The sequence below is a fragment of the Lipotes vexillifer genome, unplaced genomic scaffold (assembly GCF_000442215.2).
Source record: "Lipotes vexillifer unplaced genomic scaffold, Lipotes_vexillifer_v1.1 scaffold225, whole genome shotgun sequence".
NCBI lineage: Eukaryota > Metazoa > Chordata > Mammalia > Artiodactyla > Lipotidae > Lipotes > Lipotes vexillifer.
The window spans coordinates 398,387-416,152 of NW_006787630.1; the positions used below are offsets into that span (position 1 = coordinate 398,387).

Below are 17,766 nucleotides of genomic sequence, written 5' to 3' on the forward strand. Positions count from 1 at the left end.
TGCAGCGGCTCCTCTCCCCGCACCACCTGCCCTTGCATCTCCTGCCCTCCCCACAGTCAGTGCCTTGCCCCCTGATCAATAGCCTCTGCCCTCAATCAGCGCCCCTCCCCCAATCGATGTCCGTTGATCTCTCCCTGATCAATTGCCCATCTTCTGCATCCCCTCCACCCCCGTCTCTCACCATCAGTCCCCCCAGTCCTGAGCCATCCATCACTTTGGTCTGCGGAGTGGGGCTCTTGTGGACTCTGACACCCCCGCCCCCTCCGCTGTGTGAAGGGGTCCACCCGGCCGAGCATTTTACACCAGAAGCTCTGCACATCACGCCCATTCAGCAGATGAGCAAACCGAGGGCCAGAGGAATTTAAGCCACATGCCCAAAGCCACACTGGTGGCTCCAGCCAGGCCAGGGGGATGCCAGAAGAGCCCAGAACTCACTACTGGCACCACGTGGCCTCTGTCTCCCCCGCAGCTGATGGGGGACCATGTTGAGTTGAGGGTGCCCCCCCCCCCACTGCTATGGGCAGAGAGCCTAGGAGGGGAGGAGGCAGGAAGGGCCTAGGGGAGGCCAGCCACCACCAGGGAGGGTCACGCCCAGAATCTGTCTGGTTGCCAACGGAAACCAGACATGAGGTAATGGCCAAGATGAACTTGAACTTGGCTGGAGGTGGGGGGCTGGGAGCCATGGCGCCAGTTCGGTGGGATGGCCCAGGGGCTGCAGGGTGGCCTGGTTGGAGGGGGTGCGATTGATTTACAGCAGGGGGCGGAGGAGCAGCGCTGCTGTGACCCCAGCGGGGTGGGGATGGGGGTTACCTACCCCCAGGCCCACCCCACACAGGCAAATTGGATGCATTTCCAGGGGAAGGGTCTGTACAGCGGCTTCCCTGTGGAGACCCAGGCCAGAGCTGTCCGTGCAGACCTGGCCACCTGACCCGGAGCCTCAGTCTCCCCCTCTGGAAAGTAGGAGTCATGACCCCCCTCAAAGACCAGGCTAAGGGGTCAGCCCCAGGCAGGGGGACAGGCGAGGACTGAGGCCTCTCAGGCCTGAGTTCGAATTCTGGCTTCTCCCCTCCCACGCTGGTGGACTTGGGCAAGTTACTTTACCTCTCTGAGCCCCGGTTTTCTTCACTGCAAAACGGGGTCGGGGGGCAGTAGTCCCTCTTTCATGGGGGTTCTGGGGGAACCGTTAAATGGGAAAATGTCACCCTCTGAGGACAAGGTGGGCAGATCCCCTCCCCTATTTTATACTCAGGGCAATGAGGTGCGGGGGTGAGGTTGCCGGATTTAGCAAACAAAACCACAGAATGCTCGGGTAGATTTCAATTCCAGATAAAGGATTTAAACAAAATAATTTTTTTTAGCTTAAGTATATCCCAAAAGTTGCATGAGATGGACTTATATTAACAGGTTTATCCATAGTTTATCTAGAATTCAGATTTCACTGTACATCCTGAGGTTTATCTAGCAGCTCTGCTTAGGGGCAAAGTCACTTGCCCAGGGTAACCCAGCAGGTTATGCCAGGTCTGGGATAGGGGAGACAGAGGTCCCAGGTCCCAGGGGGTAGGGGGGCCTCAGTGGGTATGGGCAGTGGCTGGCGGAGCCTGACCCCCCCATCTCTCTCCTTCTCTCTCTTTCTCTTTCTCTGTGTCCCCCTCGGGCCACCCAGTCCTGGTATCTGGGATAAGAAAGATTTCTTCCCACGCCCTGCTCCTTCGTCCCGGGAATCGCGGGGAGCCATACAGCCGGCCCCCAGCCCACGTTTTCGGTGGCAAGCTAGAGCAAGCAAGAACACCCCGCTGACTCCCAGCCCGGCCGAAAGACAAAACACACAGACACATAACACACAGGAGGAAAAGAAAAAAGAAAAAAAAAAAAAAAGGAGAAAAAAAAAAAAAAAAAAAAAAAAAAAAGGAAAAAAAAAAAAAAAAAAGACAAACGGGAAAAAAAACAAAAACAAAAGAAAACCACACATAAAAATAAACCCACCCAACCAAGAAGATAAAAGGAAAAGATGGCAACGCTTCTGACTCTCGGGATGCCGCGGCCGGACGGACCGGACTGGAGGGCCAGGCCCCACTGCCCCTGGGAGCGGGCGCTCGGGGCGTCCTAAGTTATTCATCTCCTCTCGCTGCTGCTCTGGGAGGGCCGGCTGCCCCCACCTCCGCCCTGGACCAGGTGAGCGCAGCCTGGTGCCCGTGCCCAGCCGACGGGGCAGGACACCCAGCAAGGCCGCCTCTCCCGCGCGCCCCCATCGCCACTGCCACCGGGACAGTGTTTGCCAAGTGGGGAGGCAGCCCCCGGGGGGCCGGCGAGGACCCCGGCGGCAGGCAGCAGAGGCCACCGCGGAGGCTGGGGTGGGCAGGGGTGCGACAGGGGCAGAAGAGGGTTGCGGGGAGACCCCGGGCGTCGCCGGGGGACAAGGACGCATGGCCAATACTCTCTCAGGAGTGCCCCGCGGTTGTGGACGTCTCTGCCCCCGCCCAGAGCGCGCCGGGGACTCGGTCTTTGGTGAAGCCCTGCGCGCGCCGGCCCGGTTTGGGAGACATCTCTATGCAAATGACCCCCAGCCCACCCCCCGCCCCCAGGCATAGGAGGCCACCCTAGCGCACCCCAGCCCCCGGGGGAGGGCCCCGCGTTGCACACACTGTAAGAAATGCACTTTCCGAGGAGGGGGCTGGGGGCGGTGGAGCGGAGGGGCCCGGGGCTGCTCTGGACTCTCCATCCACCCAAACCCTGAATGGGGAGGACCCCACCACCCCGCTTAGCCCATGGAGGTGTGGGAGGTGAGAGCGAGTGGTTTAAGTGCCTGATTCCCACCGCCCGCCCCACCCTCCCCTTTGTCCAGCTGGGAAGCGAGTGGCTGTGGGCATCCTCCAGCCTCCTCCCCCGTAACCCGGCCCCTCCAGTTGCTGACCCCTCATTGCTATGCCCCCCTCAGAGCTAGAGCGATGGGAACCCGCCCAGTGGGCCCAAGGGGCAGAGCTGGGCATCCCCCCAGCGTCCTGCCGTGCTGGGGCACGGGGGTGGGATCTGGGGAAGGCGGTGTGCCCCCTGCCAACGCCTCCTCTGCCAGTGCCTTACATCCTGGAGCGACACCCCCTCCCTGGTGCCTCCCGGCCCAAAGGGGGACCACGGTTTGCACTTTCATCCCCCCCCCACCCCTCGCCGAAGTGGGGCACAGCCGGGAGGTGCATCGCAGCTGGGCTGCCAGAAGGAGAGAAGGCCAGGCTGGGTGCAGTCCACGTGTGCCTGGACAGGGCAGGGGGCTCTGGCTGGGGGCAGGGAGGGTCAGCGCCTCGGAGCTTCCTGCAGCCTTGTAGGGGGCCTCCCATCTGCTAAACATTTTCCGTTGAGCCGCTCCAAAAACACTAAACCTGGGGCCACCGGGTGCCCCCTCACCCCAGCTGCCCGGCCCCAACCATGCCTCCACCCCGGGATGGCCATCTTGGGTGGGGAGCCTGGGAGGGGGTGTTAGGTGTTCTAGGGTCACCAGGCCCAAACACAAGGACCCCTCCCGGCCTATCCGTCTGAGCCCCAACTGGCCTCCTCCATGCCTGGCGCTGGGGAATCCTGACCTCCATCCCCGGGCCCAGGCCTAAGCCATGGCCCTGGGCAGGCCTCCGCTTCACCTGCTCCCAGCCTGGCCCTCCCCTCCCTCTCCCGGTGAAACCCCGGTGCCCTGGGCCCGGCCAGCCTCCCCCCACCTCCCCAGACACCAGACTTTCCTCCTCCCAAACCAGCCCAAGGGGCTTGGCGAACCCACTCGATCACAAAGAGAAACGACCCCTCCCCCGCAGACCCTTCCCCACCAGCCCCACTCCCGCAGTCCGGAGGGGTTCAAGAACCCTTGGTCCGTCCCTCTGTCCCCAGGGCCCCTCCACCGGGTGGCTGTTGGGGACCAAAGCGTGGGCCGCTCTCCAGGAGAGCAGGGGGTTGTGTAGTTGGGGTATCCGGAAGCTTCTCAGCCGGGAACCTTAGGGTGCGGGTAGGTGGGGGAGGGGAGGGGGCACCTGGCAGCCCCCAGCTACCTAACTTTGCATGGTGCTTAGTCGAGGATTCCTGTGACCTGGCTCCTGACGTCAGCTCGCGGCGGCTGAAACTGCATGGCGAATGATACTGGCTCTATCTCCCTCCCCCCCCCCCCCCCCCCCCCCCCCCCCCCCCCCCCCCCCCTTTCCAAAAAAAAAAAAAAAAAAAAAAAAAAACCAAACCCAAAAAACAAAACTGCAGACTGAGACTGTGGGAGGTGACTTTTTTCATTTCTCAGAAATCCTCCGTGAGGCAAAGTAGAGAAACAGAAAGAGGGAAACAACTTCATGTCGAAATGAAATGAGAAAAAAAAAAAGATACAAAAAAAAAAACCTTAAAAAAAAATTCCATGTTTCCTAATTTGCACGAAATTTTCTACCACATGATGTGCCTTGCCTTCCAAAAATAAGTATTACCTTTAAACAATATGAGCGCACACAGATAGCTGCATGCACCGCTCGTGTAGTTAAAAAAAAAAAAAGACAAAGCAATGACATGAAATAAAAAGTAAAAATTGAAAAGGGATGTATTTCTATTTGTAAAAAAAAAATTAAGAATTAAAAAAAATCACATTGCTAAAAAAAAAAATCACATGCTTAAAAATCACATTGCTGAAAAATAAGCAATCCACGGAACAATCGCCCCACGGTTGGCCCTACCCCCAGCCCACCCTTGGCCGCGTCTCCACGTCTCCTGCTGCATTGGGGGTGCTCCCTGGTGCTCTGCGACGCCCCCCAGCCCCACTCTCGGTCTCCAGAGGGGTTGTTTCCGAATCCCCTGCCCACAGAGGCTGGCGGACAGACCTCAGGGGTGTCCCCTGACACCGGGCAAGGGCTTCTCCCCTCACTGGGCCACAGGCCAGCACCCCAGATGCCACGCATGCACCCGCGACCCATGCGGTCCGCCCGTGGGGCGGCCGACCTGCCGACAGCCAGACTGCCCCCGTCCCACCTCTCCCGCAGGCTGGCGTCCCCCTGGCTCAGGGTCAAATCGCTGTCCTGCCCCCAGCCCCTTCTCCCCCTGTGCAGCCCCCCGCCTTCTTGCCAAAGGACCCACCTCACCCCACCCCTGGAGACTGGCCTTGGGTGGCAGGAAGGACCCTCCTGCTCTCCCACCCAGTTCTGCTACGTCTTCCAGCTGTAACTGTGGAGGGGGGTCTGGTGTGAAACAAAAAGACAAAAACCGGACCCAATATATGCAATATTTGTCTGTCTGTACTTGTAGGTCTAGTTCAGTCGTCGGAGGCCCGGCCGGGGGGCCAGGGGGCAGGGGCAGCCAGGGGCACAGCGTCCCAGGCCCTGGCAGGGGTGGTCAGGGGGCTGGCTGTGCTGTTGTCTTCTCGGTTTTATTTTCTCGTATTTTCCTTCCTTCCTTTCTCTCTCTCTCTTTCTCTCTTTTTTCCCCCAATTTCCTTTGCCTTTCACTCAACCAAAGCTGAGACGGTAGCAGTTAGTGGGGTGTCCAGGCAGGAGGACCAAAGGGCCGGGTCCTCCAACCTTGCCACCTCTGGCTGGCCATCCCCGGGCCCCTCAGACATCTCCTCTGGGGATCCACCAGGCAGGCAGTCCCCATTCATTCCCCGGCCACCACCTCAGACTTTAGAATTGTCTCCAGAGCCGGTTGGGGCCTTGCAGACAGGCCCGGGCTTTCATCCACCACCATACGCTCATGTCATGTTTTCTTTCGAAAAGTCACCTCAGCAAGCCCCAGGGGCCAGAGCGAGAGCCCAGACACGGCCTCAGCTGGGCCTTGACACTGCCCTTGAGAACTGCCCTTTGGCCTGAGAGCCCAAGGCCATGCTTGTCAGTTTCCGTGGGGGCTGATTTCTTGTTTTCATTCTGTGCCTGCTCCAGGGAAGTGGGAGCAGCCAGTGGCACAGGGAGTGGGTGGCCCGTCCCTGCAGGACCCCTCCCCCAAGGGCTTCACCGGGACCACCTTGTCCCTCACAGCCCGCACTCCACAGCACCCCGGGCCCCAGAGCTCCACCCTTCCTCACCCCCCGCTGTGCGTCAGGATAAGGCAGAAACACTAGGAACCGGCCGGCTCACCTGCCTTTGCAGTTTGGGTCGATGCCCGGGGAGGGCGGCGGGCAGGGGGCTGGGTGGTGGTGGTGGTGTTTTTCAACATAGATGAAACTGACATCTCAGACCTGCGGCCCACTGGCCCATTGTCCATCCCATACGGAGTCCCCCAGCCTGACCTTGGGGTCCAGCCCTTGATGTGGAAAAGACTAAGGAGACCGCCCCAATATATGCAAATTGCCCCCATCCCTCTCTTTGGATGGGGGGGGCACCGGACCCCAATCTGGGTGGAGAGGGTGGTGTGGAGAGGTCAAGCTGACCTGGCCCTATTTGACTGGGGCAGGGGTCCGGGGTGCCCCGTGCCCAGGTCTAGAACCCCGGTTCTGGCCGAGTTCTGAGCCCAGATTCCCACCCTGAGCTAGACAATCAGACGGGAAAGGAACCTCAGAGGAGACATGGGGCGGGGTGGGGGGCTGCTGCAGCTCCCTAAGCAGCAGTTTCAGCCTCAGCATCCCCCTCCCTGCTCCGGAACTTTCTCTCTGTCCCCAGAGACAGCAGTGTTCAAGAGCAAGCAGATTTGGCTGGACAGCGGCCAGTGAGGCAGGATCCCGGGGCCCGGAGCAGCCGTCCAGCCCCCTGGAAGAGACAGCACACAGGACACCCCCACACACACCCCTCCTCTGGCTTCTCTGACGGTACTTTGACCTCCAGCGTAGGGCTATACTATACATTATATATATATGTGTGTGTGTGTGTGTGTGTGTGTATAATTTTGGAATTTTTTTCTCATAATACAGATTATACAGTGGCTACTTTTTATTTTGGCCTGGATTCTTTCTCTGAGACCCCGATTTTTACTTTTTTGTGGGGCGGGGGGAGGGAGGGTGATGGGCGAGAGGTTCCAGAGACCCATCCTCAAATCCAGCATCCCCTGCATCCTCCCATCTTTCTCCGTTTCTGCCGCTTTGGACACTTCCTGAGGGTCTCATCTCCACACTGACACCACCTCTCCGCCATCCACGTATCCCTAAGCGTTTCAGAGTGCGTGGGGTCCGAGCTGGCCCCAGAGGCCCACACTCCCCCCCGGCCCCTTCCCCGGGCAAGGCAGGGAGACAGACCCAGAGCGATCCCAGCAGGACTTGTTGCCAGCGATACCAAAACAGACTTTTCCCAAGCAGTGCCTCACATGTCTGCTGGTGTGGCTTTGGGGTTCTCCTCACCCAGTCCCTGGGGGTCCCCTAGGCCTCAGAAAAGAGGAGGTGGGATCCAACAGGATTAAGGGCTCCAGAAGAGGAAGGAAGTCCCACACCCCCCAAGCTCCCACCCTCCCTACAGCCCTGCCTTCACGCCACCTGGCTAGAAGGGGACCCACTGGAAAAGGGACAGGAGCTACCTCAGCCCCCCCCTCTAGCGGTGAGCCCCCAAAGCCCATTCCCAAAAATGCATCGACATCCCATCCTCCCAATCTTGGGCCCCAGCCGGGCCCCCTGAAACCAAAGCCCCTTCACATCCAGGGGTCCTGGCCCCTACCCCCAACTTGTCACCCTCCCACCCCCCAGGGCTGCACATGGGGGTGGGACAAGCTGTGTCTGACCGGCAGAACACGTGTCGTGGGGGGAGGGACCCATTTTCCTCTGAATTTTCTTTCCTTCTTTCTCTCTTGTTTTTTTCTTTCTTTCTAAAATTTTTGGTGGTGTTGCTGTTAATTTCCTTTTCCCTCTGAGATGTTTTTTGAGGGTTTTTTTTTTCCCCATTTTGTATTTTACCGATATTACCAGGATAGTTTACGCTGCTTCTCGCTTGCTGCCGCACACACCGGATACAACACACACGCGCACACGCACGCACACACGCGCGCACACACCCCATGCTCATGAACCCATGTTGGGAGAAGGTTCGGGCCGGGCTCACTCCCCTCCTCCTCTTCCTCCCCAAGGTGGGGACAGGACAGGGGACAAGGGGACATCTGAGCAGACCCAGGCCCAGCCTTCTCCTTGCCCGGCTCCCCTGCCCTGTGCCCTCACATCATACTCCGATCATAACCTTGTATATTATGCAGTCATTTTGGTTTCCGCCGACGCGCCTACCTAAGTACCATTTACAGAAAATGACTCTGGCTGTTATTATTTTGTTTGTTTCCCTATGCAAAAAAAAAAAAGAAAAGAAAAGAAAAGAAAAAATGAAAAAGGGGGGTTCCATAAAAGATTCAATAAAAGGCAAAAAAAAGAAAAAATGTATAAAAATTAAACAAGCTATGCTTCGACTCTTTCTAGCTGTCTTGGGTCCTCCTTTCTGTGTTCCATTCGAGCTGTTCTGCGTTCTGTACCAAAGTGAAGGGAAGAGGCTGGAGGGCAGGCGGCCTCAGGAAACCAGTTCCGGGATTCTCCCAGAGTCTTTGATCAACAAATTCCATGGGCATCTATGGAGCACCTGCTCTGTGCCAGGCACAGGGAACTCCACCTCCTACCTGGCTCCAAGGACAGAGCCTGGCACACAGCTGGTGCTCCAAAAATGCACAGAATGCCTTCCCTCTTTTTTTTTTTTTTTTTTTTTTTTTCTTTTCCACCTAGCAGACTCCCATTCATTCAGCAAAGATTTCCTGAGTACCTGCTGGGTACCAAGTACTGGGGACACAGTGGAGAACAAAAAAACACCCCAGATGGTCTGCCTTCATGGTACTTACAGTTCCAAGCTGGGAAAATGGACAGTAAACAATAAAAATAAGTAAATGTCGGAGGACCTAAGTGCCAAGGAGACAAATGAAGCAGAATAAGGGATAGGAGAGTCGGCCTCACATGAGGAAGTAAGGTTTAAACAGAGATTTGAATAGAGGGGGAGAAACAGCCCCCTGAAAATCTGGCAGAAGAGTTTTCCAGGTAGAGGGCACAGCCCATGCAAAGGCCCTGGGGCAGCACCATGCCTGGTGTGCTGGAGGAACGGCGAGGAGGCCCGTGTGTCTGGAGCAGAGTGAGCGAGGGGGAGAGAGGGAGGAGGTCAGGGCAGGGAGGGGACGGGGCAGGTCATGCAGGGCCTTGTGGGCCACGGGGAGAACTTGGGCTTTTACCCCAGGAGGGAGGTGGGAGCCCCCGAGGGCAGTGAGCAGAGGTAGGACAGGACAACTTGGTGCCAATACCCTCTCCTCCAGAAAGCCCTCTCTACTTGCCTGGGCAGAGCCCCTGCTAGCCCTCCTAGCACCCCAGCACCCCAGTCTCTTCCACACCACCCCTGACCACTCAGAGCTGGCAGTATCCATGTCCAGCTCCTACCCCGAAGCCACAGGGGCTCCTCAAAGGCTGGGGTCAGGGAAGCATCATGGATGTGAGGGACAGTCACTTCTCCTTGGAGGCTGGGGTCTGAAACCTTGTCTCCCATCCTGGCCCGCATTCCAAGTCCCCCAGGGACCCCCCCCCCGCCAAGACGTGCAGTCAAAGCGTGAGGGACAGTCACTTCTCCTTGGAGGCTGGGGTCTGAAACCTTGTCTCCCATCCTGGCCCGCATTCCAAGTCCCCCAGGGACCCCCCCCCGCCAAGACGTGCAGTCAAAGCTCTCCGCTGCACAGGCTCCTTCCATCCTACCCACAAGCCTCCCCGGGAAGGACGTTTACATCCCCTTTCACTGGCGGGGAAACTGAGGCACGAAGCGAAGGCAAGACGCACGGAGAGGGACCCAGGTGCGGTGCGCCGACGCTGACGCGCAGGTGCGCAGCCTCACGCTGCTGCCCAGTAACAGGCACAGAAGACACAACCGTTGGGGGGCAGGGGTGGTGTCCGAGACCCCCTCCAAGATGGACACGTACCCTTCCCATGCCCTACCCCCAACCGGGGTGGGCTCTTCTGCGCTCAGCGGCGAGGTTCTGGCGCCCCCCCTGTGGGAGGACCTAGGACGTGGACCCAGAAAGCGGGTCCCGGATGGAGGGGCCAGCTGACCCGCATCCCCACAGTCCGGCTCTCCTGGCGGAGGGGCGGAAGGGGAGCTCTAGCAGAAGCTTCTTTGTGGGGTGGGGATCTCATCTTGGGTGAGGGGCTCAGTCCGGGGGTGGGCGTTCGGCTGGGATGGAGGGTTCAGCCAGGGGCTGGAGATTCATCCTTGGCCCGCGTCTCAGCCGGGCTGGGGGCTCAATCTGTCCTTTTATCTCAAGGAAAGCCTCAGTGTTTTTCATCCATTGGCCCCTGGGGTGAAGCAGCTTTTGGCTTTGAGGGGCTGTCCCAGCCCTGGCTCCCCACTAAACGCCGTAAAAGGGCCAGGCTTGCGACAGCCTAAATAACGCAGCCCCAAACGCCCCCGGCGCCCCCTAGTGGGGAAGTCCCGCCCCCTGCGGAAGGGGAGGAGCCCCGCTAGCCCCTCCCTTCTCCCTTCCCGACCCCCTCAACACTGCCACCCACCCACCCGGAAGCCCCAGACCTCGCAAAGAGGAGACTGGAGGGCAGAAGACTCCCGCCCTCCCGGAGCTGCCGTCGGAAAACACCCTCTGACCTTCAGGATCCCCCGAGTCTGTGGTGAGAGGCCCATTTGCCCCGCCCCATCTTCACCATTTCAGCGTAACAAAAAGCCGACATTTATTAAGACGCTTTGGGGGTGCTGGGTTCTGCGCTCAGGATTTCTGTAGACCGTATTTCATTCAAAACCTCATGACGACTTGTGAAGAATCTATTATCCTCCCCTTTTACAGGACAGGGCACTTAGGCACAGAGAGGTTAAGTTACTTGCCTCGGGGCTACACAGCAAAGAAGTGGGGACTCCAACTCCTTCTCCTGCATGGCGCCTCCCCACAAGGAGTGCAGGACAGGAAGAAGGGGTTCCTCCCCACTCGCACTCCTGCACCCTCACCCCAGGCCCTGGGAGTCCCTGCCTCCAGGACAGTGCCCCGAAATGAGCACAAGGTAGGAGGAGCCCTCATCTCCCAGGGAACGGCCTTGCTCTGAGCCAGCTCAAAGTTCACGCTCTGGAGGAGCAAGCCGAGGCCAGGAGGGGGGCTGGGAGACAAGTGACTCCTGTGGATTCCTCGAAGCAGGCCTGGAAAACTCTTGGAAGAGCTTGCACGTGGGCAAGAGGAGGACCTGGCTTCTCCGATGAAATCCAAAGGGCAACAGAAATCGGAGGTAGGAGAAGAAATCAAAAGGGCCAGAAGCTGCCAGCGATGCAGACTGGGTAGAGATATGAGATAGTAGGGGGTCTCGGGGAGGTGGGCTGCTCCTTGTGCCAGGGGTGTCCTCCAAGCTCAGGGAGAATCATCAGGTGGAGACCAAGCTTGGGAAGGGGTACAGGGCGACCAGGTAACACGCAGAGAGCCCTCCAAGAGGGACCTGGGGCAGGTCCTGAGTCTTCTGCACTCAAGGGCCACTTTACCCTGAATCCCAGATGGGGTCATCTCACTGGCCCCAGGGCTGGGTCCTTGCTGGTAGGGCATGGAGAAGGCACTGGGGCATCTTTGCATGGCTGCCTGGAGGAGGTGGGTGGGAAACCTTCACGAGGAGGAGCTTGCCATTGCTTCATGGCTTGGAGGCCCCTCTCTCCCCCAGTTCCAACCCCCAGTCGCCCTCTCCCTCCTTCTCATTTCTCACAGTCTCCTCTTCCTTCTCTTTATTGCTGTGGAGACAAGAAGGGCCCAGGTAACCCAAGTTAATAAGGACTAACAGTGTTCCGGGCTTCTTACAATGTTCACAGAAGCTCTGAGTCCCGCAGGCACCCTTGTTGTTCCCATGGTACGGAAGGGGACGACGAGGCTCAGGCAGCTTAGGACACCCGCCCCGTTTGAACACGAAGGAAGTGCTTGAGCCCATAGTTGAGCTGCGTGAGTCAAAACCGATAAGGGGTTTCAAAACCGTGGGTGAGTGGACAGGCAGAGAGATGGGGGATGGACCGACGGATGGGTGGATGGCTTAATGAGTGGCTGGGATGGACCGACGGATGTGTGGATGGGTGGTGGGAAGGTGGGTGGTTGGATGGATGGACAGATGGAAGATTGGATGCTGGAGGGAGGGAAGGAGAGAGAAACGGAGGGAGACAGGGAGGGAGGGCTGATGCATGGATGGATGATGGACGGCTGGAGGGAGGAAGGGAAGGACAGGTGGATGGATAAATGGATGGGGTTCGCGTGGGGGTGATAAAGGCTTTACAGACCCCCTCCCCCCAAAAAGACTTTACAGACCCCAACTGAAACACATATTAGGGATGGGCTTCTCTGTGAGGAAGCCACCCTCATTTTGCAGGTCGGTAGTCAGGAGAGAAGAGAGTGAGGTTATGTAAGGCCCCCATGGATTCTGAATCAAAGAATTACCCCCTGGGGCTTCCCTGGTGGCGCAGTGGTTGAGAATCTGCCTGCCAATGCAGTGGACGCGGGTTCGAGTCCTGGTCAGGGAAGATCCCACATGCCGCGGAGCAACTAAGCCCCTGCGCTACAGCTACTGAGCCTGCGCATCCGGAGCCTGTGCTCCGCAACAAGAGAGGCCGCGACAGTGAGAGGCCCGCGCACCGCGATGAAGGGGGGCCCCCGCTCGCCGCAGCTAGAGAGAGCCCTCGCGCAGAAACGAAGACCCAGCACAGCCAAAAATAAATAAACTTATTAAAGAAAAAAAAAGAATTACCCTCTGGTCCTGCCCGGCCCCCGTCGGAGGATGTTCGGAGAGGGGAGGGGTTAAGAGGGGGCCCCGACACGGGGCGGGGCTTAGGGGGCGGGACTCAGAGAGGGGAGGGGCTTAGAGAGGAGAGATTTAGAGATTTCGGGAAGGAGGGGCTCAGAAAGATGAGGACCTACCTGTCCCAGGGCTCGCTGCGCCAGATGGCGTAGACCAAGGTGAGGACAAAGGTGAGGAAGAGCGAGGCCAGCGCAGCCCCCAGCCCCACGAGCCACGGCTTCCAATGGGCCACTGCGGGCGGGAGCAGGGCGGGGTCAGCAGCCTGGCCGCCAGCTTGGGACTCTTCCCCACCGCACTCCCACTCCCTTCCAAGGCCTTACAGGGTTGGGCCTGAACCAGCCGCGGGACCAGAGCTGCGAGAAGGGAGAATTGGCCGGGCGCCGTCCAGAATCTATCCATCCTTCTCTGTCTGTCCTCGCCCCTGTCCAGCAGGCTCTGGGGTTGCCGCCCCCGCCAGAGGGGGAAGTGGCCTGCGCAGGGCACCCCAGGGCAGGATGTGGCCGGTGCCGCAGGAAGTCGGAGGTGGGGCCCCCTCACTGGGTTCCGGGCACCATGGGGAGGGGCTCAGGGTCCCAAGCGTCCCAGCCCCCGTCTCCCTGAGGCCCATCCTGACCCTGTCACTCCCCACGGCCAGGGACATGGGAGGGGAGGCTCAGGAAAGATGGGGAACTCATTTCCTGAGTGCCTGCTATGTGCCAGGTCTTGCAATGGCTCTTGAGCTCCGGCACCTCTTTCAAGCCTCACACTCTGGCGGTCAGAACTCTTGTCCTCACGTTGCAGAAGAGGAGCCAAGTCGAGGCTCAGAGAGGTCAGGCCACTTCCCCTTGGCCACACAGCATCCCAAAAGAGCATAGTTCTCCCAGCTAGGAACACCTCCTACCCCAACCCTCTCCCATCCTGGGACATGAACCTCCAAATTTGACCTTAGCCAGAGCCCGCACATGCCCCATCCTTTGGGCAGCCTGGGCTTCCAGCCCTGCCAGCAACAGCCAGGGAGAGCTGGGCCAGTGGTTTCCTTCTTTCTAAGTCTCAGTATTTTCAGCCGGAAAATGAGACTAACTGCAAACTGACCGAGACGGAGACCATAAGGATGCTAGGCATTCAGTGGGAGCATCTGTTGGGGAGATTATTACACTTTTTTATTTATGGTTTTTCTGCCCCCTGGTGGACGATCCTGGGATGTTCTCAGACAGAAGCTCCCCACCTTCTGGACTGGATCCTACCAACCGCAGCTACCTGCTCCACAAGGGAGCCCTAAATGCCAGCCTTTATCAACGTCCTCATTAGGAAATGGTTAACATCCAGGGCAAGGTCCAGGGCCCGGAGAAAGTGAGGAGACGGGGGAAGGTTAGAAACAGGGAGGATCCCTTTCCAAGATCCCTTTCCAAGATCGTGCACGCGGGGGCACCGCACCCTCCAAGACCCAGTTCCCAGAAATGGAGTCACGTGACCCAAAGCCCTGGGTTGGTGGGGGGGGGGAGCAAGGCTTTCCTAGGAGACGGCCCTCGGGGCTCAGGACAGCAGAATCGAGATTGCAGGCGGAGCGCTTAATCTGCCCAGGGTATCTGGGCACTGTGGAGTTAGGTTTCCCATCCTTGCCTGGGCGTTACCCCCAACCCCAAAAGCCGTCTCCTCAAGGGGAAACTAAGTCCCACGGGATGACAGTAGCCCTTCTGAAGGGCTCTTCCCCAAGAGGCAGTCCCTGGCTGATACTGGTCCTGAAGGTGAGTGGGAGGGAGGAGGGCTCTGGCAGATACATATCAGGCAGAGGGCCAAGAAATCAGGCAATGGGTAGAAGCAGGTGGGGCCATGAAATTGCAGGGGTTGGGGTTTTCTCAGTAACCAGGAGTGCTCTCTAAATGCAAGAAGAATCACCAGGTGGTACAAATCATAACACATATAGACCACATAACGCACAAAGATCCCTCCTTGAGGGGGGAGGGGTAGTCCCAAGCCTCTTCATTCAGGACGCTGTACTCTGAACCCCAGATGGAGTGACTGCAGTGGCTTCAGGTTCAGGTCATTGCTTCTAGGGTGTGGAAGGGGCACCTCTGGGGGGCTTCCTGGAGGCAGCGGCTGAGGAGTCTTCACATGGCCATGTTCTTGACTTTCTCCTGGTCTCTGGGCTCCTCTTTCTCCTCCAGCTCCAGCCCCAAGTTGCTCTCTCCTTCCTTCTTGGCCTTTTTCTCCTTCTCTTTCTTCCCCTTCTGGTCTTCTTTACTGTAGGGACACAAAGGCCCCAGACCACAATAAGAAACAGAGTCACTCCCATTTAACGAACACTTACCTGTGCCAGGTCTTATGATGAGCGCTTTACAGAAAGAATCTTTGTTGAATCTTCAAAACAGCCCTAACAAGGCAGCCTTGTTATTTCTGTTTCACAAAGGCAGAAACTAGGGGTCAATTGTCCCATGGAAGGATGGGTGGATGGGAGGGAGGAAGGAAGGAAGGAAGGATGGATGGATGGGTGGATGTATGGATGGATGGGTGGGCGGGTGGATGGGTGGATGCGTGGATGGATGGATGGGTGGGTGGGTGGGTGGGTGGATGGACGGATGCGTGGATGCGTGGATGGATGGATGGATGGATGGAGGAATGAATAAGGCAGGGAGGAAACTACAAATTAGGAGCACCTGTGGGATCTGGACCCTCCAGCACATCCTGGGAGTAGGAATCACGTTTTACTGGGCCTGAGCTGGGTCATAGACAAGGCACAGTCTGGCCCACGCCTGTCCCTCAGGCATCTTGGGCTCAGCTGAGAATCTCCCAGCCAGGATAGTGTCCTCCCAGCTCCTGAGCTCCTACTTCTGTCCCCAAGCCTTTGCCCAAATCGGGATCTTGCCCTGAAAGAACCCCCAGCCCTGCCCGCATCCCTGAGCCAGGATCATGGGAGACGCTGAGCCCAGGAGAGGCACCCACACCAAATCACACACTTGTGCACAGTCCCTACACAATCCCACACCATGGTCTTGTTTGACAGGTATTTATTAAGTGCCTACTGTGTGCCAGGCCCTGTGCCGGGCTCTGGGGCCAGAGCCAGGACCAAAGCTAAGTTCTGTTCACTTACTGGAAGCCACTATCTAGTGTTGAGAAACCGGTAAATGACTAAGATAATTTCAGCTGGTGATACATGCAAAGACAGATGTAGGGTTGTGGCGGAGAGAGTGTCAGGAAGGCTGGTGGTCAAGGTGGGCTTCTGTGAGGAAGAAACATCTGAGCAGGGACTGAAGGAGAGACGGAGGCAGCCAGAAGATATGGCGGAAGGTGTACAAAGTAGAACCAACAGTAAGTGCAAAGGCCCTGGGGCAGGAACGTGCTTGAGGTGTTCAAGGACAGAAAGAGGTCATCCGCGCACACCCACCCCTCCCCTCCGCGAGGAGGGGCCTCACGCAGACCCCCTGACACCCACACACGTCTACACATGCTCACACGGCAGTACCTCAGGTCCACTTCCTCGTTCAAGTGGGGATCCCTTCTGAATGCAGACCCCTCTTCATCCTCAGCTCTGCAGAAGAGATGGAGGGATGAGGGCGGGTGAAGGGTGGGAAGTGGGGGCAGCCTCAGCCTCAGTCTCCCCCAGGCTGGGGGGACTCCAGGAAGCAAGAGAGGGGGGCTGCATGGCTGTCCTGAGCTGTGGGAGCAGGGGGAGCAGGGAAATGGGGAGACAAGAAAGGGACCAGAGAGGGTCATGAGGTAGGAGGAGGTGCCCAGCGCTTTGGGGAGTGGGGAGGAGATGGAGGGTGGGGAAAGGGGCTCCCACCTCTCTTTGGAGCACCAGATACGGTTGGCCAGCATGAGGATGAAGATGATGAACAGGAACCCCACGACAGCAGCCAGGCCCACCAGCCATGGCTTCAGATGACGCTCTGAGGCTGTTAGGAGGTGGGGGCAGAGGAGGCTCAGAAATGGGAAAGGTGGGGGGCCCCCGAAAGGACAGGGGGCGAAGGGTGCAGGGGATGCTCAGACAGAGGGGTCTTGGAAAGGGGCTGGGTTTCACAGGTGGTTTTGTTTTTGTTTTTTGACTGCGCCCGGCAGCATGCAGGATCTCAGTTCCCCGAGCAGGGATCGAACCCGTGCCCCGTGCCCCCTGCAGTGGAAGCACCGAGTCTTAACCACTGGACCGCCGGGGAAGTCCTTTAAAATTTTTCTTTCTTCTTTTTTTTTTTTCGGCTGCGCCGCAGCTTTTGGGATCTTACTTCCCTGACCAGGGATTGAACCCGCGTCCCAGTCAGTGAAAGCACCAAGTCCTAACCACCGGACCGCCAGGGAGTTCCCTCAGAGGTGGGTTTTAGAGAAGGGGACGGGGCTCTGAGAGGAGGGGGTGCTCAGGGATGAGGTGGGAGGCCCAGAGGAAGTGGGGGAGTTAGGGAGGCTGCCTCCACGAGGGGCCTGACCCCATTCTTCTGCCTGCCCACTCCTCTCAGAGGCTTCGGTTTCTCCTCAAAGGGGGAGATGGTGAGCCTGTGTCCAAGCCCATCCCCACGACCCATCCTCCTGCCCCTGCCCCAGAGGTTGGAGCCCTACCCTGCTGGGCCTCAGCCGGCGACAGGAGCAGGGTGCTGAGCAGAAGGGTCTCCAGGGTCCCCATGGCAGGGAGGATCCAGCCAGTCCAGGTACGGGAGTGCACAGTCCGGTCAGAGTCAGGGGAGACCCTGCCCAGCCCCTGATAAGGGGGCAGGCAGGTCTGGGGGCGGGGCAGGCCCAGACCAGAGGGCCCCTCCCTTTGCCCCACCTGGTTGGCATCCACCCCCTCTCCCCCGCCTTCCAGGAGGGCAGACTCTGGACCTGATGTAACGATTAACGCGGGAGTCCGGCCCCTCAGCCCTGCACCCCACCCAGGACCGCCAGCCTCAGGGTCCCCCAGGCTCCCCGCCACAGGCGCCAGGCTGAACTGGCCCTGAGCTTCCTTCCCGGCTCAGTGCTTTTACACATCATTACGATCCTTTCTCTGCATGCACCATGAAATTTTGCCACCTGCGTTTTACAGAGAAGCCAGGGAGGCCAGGAGCGTCAGGCCGGGCAGAAGCAGCCAGAACTAGATGTAAACGTGGGTCTCTCCCACCACCAGCTTATACTGGCTCCTC

The 17,766-nt window shown here is 58.5% G+C and overlaps 2 protein-coding genes across 4 annotated transcripts in view; one reads left to right on the forward strand and one right to left on the reverse strand.

Moving 5' to 3' along the window:
- The window catches only part of NFIC (nuclear factor I C), a 60,110-nt gene extending 58,252 nt beyond the window's left edge, over positions 1-1,858 (forward strand). For 2 of the 3 annotated variants that reach the window (XM_007460334.1, XM_007460335.1), the window contains one exon: positions 1,664-1,852. Coding sequence is in view for 2 of the 3 variants with exons in the window: in XM_007460335.1 (XP_007460397.1) it covers positions 1,664-1,681 (18 nt within the window). In the remaining variant the exon portion in view is untranslated. Of the gene's footprint in view, positions 1-1,663 lie in introns of all 3 variants that reach the window. The other variant, XM_007460333.1, reaches the window with a different exon arrangement.
- Positions 1,859-14,769: 12,911 nt separating this feature from the next.
- On the reverse strand, positions 14,770-17,270 carry SMIM24 (small integral membrane protein 24). The gene is made up of 4 exons (XM_007460336.1): positions 17,207-17,270; positions 16,443-16,554; positions 16,122-16,187; positions 14,770-14,902 (listed from the first exon to the last, which is right to left on the reverse strand). Exons 1-4 carry the CDS (start codon positions 17,268-17,270, stop codon positions 14,770-14,772), a joined length of 375 nt encoding a protein of 124 aa, XP_007460398.1.
- Between the last annotated feature and the right edge of the window lie 496 nt (positions 17,271-17,766).